A 9,355-nucleotide genomic window follows, 5' to 3' on the forward strand; every position below is an offset into this window, starting at 1 on the left:
CATAAAGCATTTCCTTAAAAAGCTCCTCTCCACGGGTATCTTCTGGTACTGAATACCTTTATGCAGAGCCCAACTGATGACATTCAGGCACAGGCTAGAGCCCACCCGGATCCCCTCCTGACATGATGTGGATTTCAGCAGCAGTGTACTTCAGGGAAACTCTGCTTTGCCCAACAAACCCACCTGCATCTGTAAATGCCTGCACGGGTCAAATAATTGTAATACATTGGGAATGTGTCATTTTAAATATAAATACACAGAAAAAAGGCTTTCCTGGGTGTCCCGGACAATGGGACAACTGCATTTTCAAGGACTGACTATATGTGTAGCATTATATTATTGCACTGTGTGTGTTAGTGTTATATTATTATACTGTGTGTGTTAGTGCTATATTATTGCGCTATATGTGTGTTAGAGCATTATATTATTGCACTGTGTGTGTTAGTGTTATATTATTGCGCTATATGTGTGTTAGAGCATTATATTATTGCACTGTGTGTGTTAGTGTTATATTATTATACTGTGTGTGTTAGTGCTATATTATTGCGCTATATGTGTGTTAGAGCATTATATTATTGCACTGTGTGTGTTAGTGTTATATTATTGCTCTATATGTATGTAAGAGCATTATATTATTGCACTGTGTGTGTTAGTGCTATATTATTGCTCTATATGTGTGTTAGAGCATTATATTATTGCACTGTGTGTGTTAGTGCTATATTATTGCGCTATATGTGTGTTAGAGCATTATATTATTGCACTGTGTGTTAGTGTTATATTATTGCGCTATATGTGTGTAAGAGCATTATATTATTGCACTGTGTGTGTTAGTGTTATATTATTGCGCTATATGTGTGTTAGAGCATTATATTATTGCACTGTGTGTGTTGGTGCTATATTATTGCGCTATATGTGTGTTAGAGCATTATATTATTGCACTATTACTTGTATATAACTGAAGGCGTTCACAATCCTGGAAATAAGTTAAATTATTTATCTACAAAAATCCACAAAGACTTTAATGGTGAATTTTGTAGAAAGTTGCTATATAAACTTCTCTAAAGGATTGTTATCGAACCCTATGTGTTTAATCACAACAAAGGGTTAAACACATAGGTAAAGTTAGCTCAAGAGCAGCAGTACCCTACTGGGGAGTAACTGAACATAACTGGTGTGCAAACAACAAGTCATATGTGTGCAGCCACCAATCACCAGCTAGCTCCCAGTGGTGCATTGCTGCTCCTAACCCTACCTAGGTATGTTTTTTTTAACAAATCATACCAATAGAAGAAGTCATATGACTTTCATGTGCACTAAACAGATAAACATTTAAGAATAGGCATCCTTAGTAATGTTTTTTTCTGGGGGGGGGGGAGATAAATACAATTTTCCAAAATAATAATATGATTGGTAAAACTTACATTTAGCACTAATGTTTAGCTTATTTTTATATAGACTATAGCTCCCTAGGAACAGATGTTTTCCCATTTCTAGACAAAGGGGCCGATTTAACAAGCAGTCAATCGGCACCAAAGCACCCTTAAGGCTCTCCGGAAACAACAGTTAAGAGGCAGCGGTCTTAAAATCGCTGCTCCTTAACTCGTACGCCTCCTCTGAGGCTGCGGACATCAATCCGCCCGATCGTATACGATCGGGTTGAATGACACCCCCTGCTAGCTGCGAATCTGCAGGGGGCGGAATTGCACAAGCAGTTCTGGTGAACATATGCTGTCGGCATTCAGCAATGTCTGTCGGACATGATACGCTGAGCGGATCATGTCGGACAGACAATTGATAAATCTGCCCCATAATCTCTAGGTGCTCTAGGACAAAAGTAAAACTAATCTGAAACTACAATCTGACATTTAAATATAGTGGCTTTGACTTGTTTCTTATAATGCCTGCTAGCATTTCATATGCAGTTATCCTGATACATGTCTGCCTTGCACTGGATAATTGTCTGTACAAATGAATGTGTAGATTTTATGTAAGCAACTGTATTATTTGTATCCCTATCACAGAGGAATAACAACTAATAAAAACTTCATACAACATGGAGCTATTAAATACAATATCTTTATTAAAATGGACACAGGAGTGAGCATATTGTATGCACTCAAATATTTGCAGAAAATGACAATTGAATGTTAAGAACAAGACAAGTAATACTGGTGTGTGACCTTGTTGGTGTTTGGATGAAATGAAGGTACCTAAAAATGACCTTCTTCAAACACTTGAAAATCAGCATAATTATTAGTAAAATAGATGGAGGTCCTAAAGATACAGAAAATAAGGCACCACATGGAACAGTATCGTCAGGTGAAAGAACCAAAACACATCAGACAAATTCAAACTCACATAGGAAGTGGCAGTCACTCGTGTCAATAAAGTGCTCGAACAGCTCAACACCACCAGTAACGGTTAAATATACAGAGCAAGGGTATAAAAAGCTTAAAACAAGTTTATTAAAACAAGTAAAACACAGCAATGCGTTTCTCGGCTACACAGAGCAGTTTCATCAGGCTGATGAAACGAGTGACTGCAGAGCTTCTCACACACACACACACCCTCATTTGGCTTTGCTGATTGGTAGCACTAGCTGAAGGCGTTGGGATTCCGCTGCCTCTGATTGGTGAGACGTACCCACGTGATCGGACTGCGTACATTGCGGTTGAGTCTGTCGGGCGACTAAGAGGTCCCGGCCTGCTGTTTCTGGCACCATGAGTGCCGCTTCCTATGCGAGTTGGAATTTGTCTGATGTGTTTGGTTCTTTCACCTGACGATACTGTTCCATGTGGCGCCTTCTTTTCTGTATCTACAGGACCTCTATCTGATCTGGGAGAGCTGCCATCATTCTGACCGATTGTCAAGCATTGCTTATCATCATTAGCGCACCTCCATAGGGTGGTTCTTATCCCTATCCTCTCCACTATTAGTAAAATAGTTCAAGTAAAAACACGGAGAAAATAATAACACAGCAGTAGGAACCGTGATGAATCAGACAGATGAACTCGCTTTGTCTAGTATGTTCTGCCGGCTCAGGGACAATCTGACATTGGGGTTCAGGGTAGGAAGTCCGCTGGAGCCATTACAGTTTTGTATTTGTCAATTCCTGTAAGTAGAAAAAAGTTTGGTCTGTTATCAAAGAATTCAAAATGAGCTCAAATCTCATTTGTTAAATAGACCATTATAATTTTACATTAGAATGTCCAATACTTTAAAAGGAAAGTAATGTCCAAATTAAACTTTTATTATTCAGATAGCGCATGTAACTTTAAACAACTTTCCAATTTACTTTTAACATCAACTTTGCTTTGTTCTCTTTGTATTCTTAGTTGAAATGTAAACCTAGGTAGGCTCATATGCTAATTTCTAAACCCTTGAAGGCCTCCTCTTATCTGAATGCATTTGACAGTTTTTCACAGCTAAAGGGCGTTCATTCATGTGTGCCATATAGATAAAATTGTTATGCAAAACTGGGGAATGGTAAATAAAGGGATTATCTATCTTTTTAAACAATACCATTTTTGGTGTTTACTGTGCCTTTAAAGCATTTTATTTCTCAAGATGAACTTACAGACAGTGATTGGAGCATATGCCTGTATTATTGCTCCTAATTGGCCCAGCAGCTGTAGTCACATAGCACAGAGACACAACTCTGACTATGTATTTAGGAGACATGCACTGTCAAAAATTTACTTTTGAATGAATAATTTTTCATGAAATTCATTAGAGGCTAATTTGGAATAAGTTTATTAATGATACTTTATTTGTCCACCATAAGAAATGTCTCCAGAAGCAGCTGGACAGCAGATTAAATAAAGTTTTTTTTTTTTCAAATTGGTTCAGTATTGGTAAAAAGTGAAGCTTACATTCTTATTGGCTGACACAGGAATACAATTTTAAACACAATGTCAAGGCATTACGGTCGGATAAATCCCCTGTTATTAGGGCATCTATATTGGATGACAGAATAAATCTAATTCATAGACCCATAAATAATTATATTGTATTAAATATGGGGATTGGTGTTGTGCATTAAACTAAATACCACTGTGAGAGAGAAGAAAAAAAGAGTGCACCTATGACTCTCTAAGTCCCACACTATGTTGTGGTTCGGATCAGTGTGTTAATAAAAACCATCAGCTTTAGTAAGTGTTATTTTTAAAATAATGTGTAAAAATACTAGTGTCGAATGCTGCTGATAATTCACACTGATGTTTTGTTAAAGGGAAACCCATCATTTTTCTTTCATGATTCAGAAAGAGAAAACAAGTTTAAACAACTTTCTAATTTTACTTCTATTATCTAATTTGCTTCACTCTCTTGGTATCTTTTGTTAAAGAAGCAGCAATGCACCACTGGGAGATAGTTAGCACATTGGCTGAGCCAATAAAATTAAGCATACATGTGCAGCCACCAATCAGCAGCTCCTGAGCCCACCTAGGTATAATTTTTAACAAATGATACCCAGAGAACAAAACTAATTTGTTAATAGACGTCAATTTGAAAGTACTTCATGAAAGAAAAAACGTGGGTTTTATGTCCCGTAAAATTATTGTCAATATATCAAAACAGTAGTTGCAGCCTGGACAGTAAAAATAATAATAATACCGTTTGCCGAACAATTTTTTGAATACGATGCACATTATGTGTTGCAACAATACTGGCTACAAGCAGTTTTAAATGTATCAATAGCTGTCTTACTGCCAGCGTTTTTGGCTTTTGAGACCGCACACGTGACCCTATGTGGCTGATGGCATACGCACACACAGTAAATGTAACATGACACCCCTATAATTACAATATTCTATCTCTGAACCGTAAAGTGGCCACCAAAGTGGCCTATCCACTCTTCGAGAGTGGTGGCGCCACACTCAGAGTTACTGGTATAGCTGAGCATATACACTAACATTTTTATAAAATAAGATAAGGCAGCTTCCTCAATCGATCGTGCTTCACTTGTAATCTAGCCCAAAATGTTTTAGGATGTGTAGAAAAAGCACTCTGTAATACAGGTTAATTATTTATTTTGTCCCCTTTTCCTGTAATTTAATTTTGAAAATTGTGGGCTCTCCATTTTCTGTTAGAGGTGTAAATGCCGACTCCAGACACAATGCAACATGGGAGCAATTTAACACTAAAACTTTACTCCTTTTTTCAATATTTAATCAACTTAAGTAATTTTAACAAATACATCTGTATATTATTCTCAAGCTAATATTTTTTTGAATACATCAAAAAAGATAAAATCTCTAAAGAAAATAAATAAAATAAATATTTCAGATGAAGAAGCACTGAGTACTTACGTTGCTGTGCTTGTGCTGACCATGAGTTCCGGTGATATAGGCTACTGCATCAGGAATCGATGAGAAGAACTGACCCTTGTTGATTTTTTCATTGAAAAAGTTCCCCATCTCCAGCTGCTCAATGACTGGCTCTGCAATTTGTAGAACATAAAGAAACATTAATTAAAGTCATTATATATATATATACACACACATACATACATACATACACACACATAAACTATATGGCCAAAAGGTATGTGGACACCTGACATCCTATTCCGAAATCACAGGCATAAATATATTGAGTTGCCCCTCCCCTGCATTTGCGGCTACAACAGCTTCCACTCTACTAGGAAGACTTTTCACAAGATCATGGAGTCTGTCTGCGGGAATGTTTGCCCATTCAGCTAAAAGAGCATTTGTCAGCTCAAGCACTGATGTTGGACAAGAAGGTCTGTCGCATGAAGATGAACTTTCACTGGAACTAAGGGGCCTAGTCCAAACCCTGATAGACAGCCCCAGACCATTATCAACAGGCTTTACAGTAGACACTATGCATTCTTGTAGGTAGCATACTCCTGGCATCCACCACACCCAGATTCTTAATCAGACTGCTAGAGTCCAGTGGTGGCATGCTTAACCCCACTCCAGCAGACCCTAGGCCTTGTGAATGTTTAATGCAAGGCTTGTGTACAGCTGCTTGACCATGGAAACCCATTTCACGAAGCTCCTGACGCACAGTTATTGTCACTTCCAGAGGCAGTTTGGAACTCTGTAGTGAATGATGCAACAGATGATTTTTATGTGCTTTTACGTGGTTGAGCTGTTGTTGCTGATAGATGCTTCTACTTTAAAAATAAATCACACTTAGGTGGAATCCTATGACAATGTCAAGTTTTAAGATACTGAACTCTTTAGCACAATCTATTGTATTGCCAGTTCATGGCGGCTATGTGCTGGAGTTTATGCACCTGTTAGTGGTGGGTGTGGCTGAAACACATCCCAGAGTAAAAAGTCAAATTTCTTAGACGTCTAGGAATAGTGGAAATGACAAAAAGTTGTTTATTTTTATTAAATACATTTTTTGGGTGATTACATTTTAAGTTTATTTTCTCTTTAATTATAAATGTATTAAAAAAAGAGCATCTAAAAAATGTCCCGAGACAGTATAGGGCTGGGAATGTGTGCAAGTGTTGCATGAACTGCTCTGGCTTCTTACATATTCATCATATTGGACTATGTCGTTTAGAGGCATCTACTTATCACTATTATTGATGTCAGTTTAGTTATCAGCGAATGTGTCACTAATTTATATCTTGTCTGCATAAAACCCTCCTCTTTAACAAATGATATAAAACATTTTTAGTAATGAGATAATATATACACATGCAAATACAAATAAAGTATTTGTAAAAATAATAAAAATGTTTTTATATTAGGTATTGCTAAATGATATTCCTCATTCTTTTTACTATTCATAGGGCATAGCAGATGTTGTTGCTATGCAACATACTCAGAATTGCAACAAAACCTCCTAAAACGTACATATTGCTACCTTGTGCACGTGCCTGTAAGAACCAGCTACATTCAAGTATCACAGGAGGGGAACTCTCTACCTTCATGCAGTTTGGATTGGATCACTTTACTAAAATGAAGATGATAATAAAGTAGCTTTTTCAGTAGCAACTTGCATAGCATCTGGTCCATAATCAGCTCTCACTGTCCTGTTCAAATTACTTACCAGGGCACCCAGCTACATAAACCTTCACTTCAATTTCTTGGAAATCACGAAATATCTATATATTATAAAAAAAAAAAAAAGGAAAAAGAAATTTATATATATATATATATATATATATATATATATAATCATATAATATTACCAGGAATTAGAATGACATTGTTTTTGTGCCGCTTACATACTTCATTGCATTTCACATTGCAACTTATACTCCCACACGTCATACCATGTGTTTATAAAATAGATATTTTAACAACACAAATATTCCATTAATTTTGCATGGAAAGATTTAAGCTTAGACAATGTGCAGATTACACTGCAGAACAGTTATCTGTGTGCGTTTGGACCAGGGGTGTATTTTGCCAACACAGTATGTGCCTAGGGCTGTAGAATTTGAGGGGGGGGGGCAGCAAATTGTGAGTTGTAATTCTTAATTACAAAGCCAAAGAATGATCTATTTATTAAATGTATCAATGATCCCCGATTGTCTGGTGAAGACATAAGACTCCTTCATTTGTGTGTTGTTTTTATTAATACATCATAAATAAAGTGTAAAACTTGTGCCGTTGTCTATAAATAACATGAGAAAAAATGACTGGGTCAAGTTCTCATTTTCTGATTCACATTGTTGGCAGATAAAGTTGACACACATTTTATTATTGGTAACTGACTTTGTGTTATTACTCTGTGCAGCCAAATGATTTGTGCACACAAAGTACATTACACAACAACCAGAGGGATAAAGCGCTAGTCGCTTAACCACTGATGATTCACGTGAAGGCTAATATTGCACTCTTGTAACAAATCGGTAATAAGCTCTATGTACCATATACACATAGGGTTTATACTACATAAAGAACCACAAGGCCCATCATGCCTGCCCATAATTAAAGGGACAGTCTACTTGAAATATTATATTGTCTAAAAAGATAGATAATCCCTTTATTATCCATTGCCAAGTTTTGCATAACCAGCACAGTTTTATTAATACAGTATACTTTTTACCTCTGGGATTACCTTGTATCTAAGCCTCTGCAGACTGCCCCTTATCCAAGTTCTTTTAAATGACTTGCATTTAAGCCCATCATTGCTGACTCCTAAATAACTCCACGGGAGTAAGCACAATATTATCTATATGGCACAAATAAACTAGCTGTGGGAAAACTGTCAGAATGCACTGAGATACTAGGCGGCCTTCAAGGGCTTAGAAATTAGCATATGAGTCTACCTAGGTTTAGCTTTCAACAAATAATACCAAAAGAACAAACCAAATTTGATGATAAAAGTGAATTGGACAGTTGTTTAAAATGACATGCCCTATCTGAATCATGCAAGTTTAATTTTGACTAGACTGTCCCTTTGATAATTAATCTTAAAATTTGAATAATTCTGAGTATAGCCCCAGGTATAATGTATTCCCTTACAGTATTTGTCCTTGTCACTTCTTTTGGAAATCTTTTCTGTGTGTCCATCACCCTTTTGTAAATAAGAACTTCTGCAAATTACTCCTGAGCCTAGTATCTTCCACCTTGTTCTTGTGCTGTTCCTTTGTTACAAATGCTTCATCAGAAGATTTATCTAATCACTTAAAGGGACAGTGTATGTTTTCTCTCCTTTAATGAATTCCCAATGATCTATTTTATCAACTGCATTATGTTACATTGTTTACAAACCTCTTATTTTATCATTTAAAATAACTGATTTTGCTCGCTGTATCCCCCACTTATACTAAAATTTCAGTAGCTTAAGTACTGGTTATAGAAAAACTATAAGGTTTAGATGAAATCATGCTCCCAGTGGGGGTGTGACAGAGAGAGATACTAAAATGGTCATTAAAGTAGTAAAGTAAAGAGTGAGAAATAACATAAGGAATAATGTGTGTAAATAATTAGACAGCTATGCAAATTAGGTCCCCTCTGTCTACAAGCTCAGCCCATTTAATTGGGTTGTGGGTTCAATTAGGAGAATCCACCATTTCATATACAAAAATATGCCTAAATGAGAAATTATACTCTGCAGCTGGTATAATGAGTCATTGGAAACACATTAAGGGGAACCAGTTTTACAATACACCGCCCCTTTAACATACATGAAGGTTTCTATCATTGACATCATTTCTTGTAAGTTTTATTGTTTAGGTCATGTACTAGTTTAGTAGCCAGTACAGTCCCCTGAACTGTACACACATAACAAGACCTAACTAGTGATCTATAAAGTGACATAAGAACCTCACTTTTTATCTTCTGCCAATACCTTTTTCTGTACAGCCAAACATTGAGCTTGTTTTACCCTTTGTGTTTATAAATAAAGTTATTAGTTTTTA

The 9,355-nt window shown here is 36.5% G+C and overlaps 1 protein-coding gene across 1 annotated transcript in view; it reads right to left on the reverse strand.

The window, feature by feature from the left end:
- Positions 1-2,057: 2,057 nt before the first annotated feature.
- Positions 2,058-9,355, reverse strand: part of CELSR3 (cadherin EGF LAG seven-pass G-type receptor 3) — a 649,278-nt gene continuing 641,980 nt past the window's right edge. Inside the window, 3 exon segments of the mRNA XM_053689358.1 lie at positions 2,058-3,112; positions 5,310-5,440; positions 7,033-7,087. Of these exon segments, the coding sequence (XP_053545333.1) occupies positions 3,089-3,112; positions 5,310-5,440; positions 7,033-7,087 (210 nt within the window). The 3' untranslated portion in view covers positions 2,058-3,088.

This window comes from Bombina bombina, chromosome 7 (assembly GCF_027579735.1).
Source record: "Bombina bombina isolate aBomBom1 chromosome 7, aBomBom1.pri, whole genome shotgun sequence".
Classification (NCBI taxonomy): domain Eukaryota; kingdom Metazoa; phylum Chordata; class Amphibia; order Anura; family Bombinatoridae; genus Bombina; species Bombina bombina.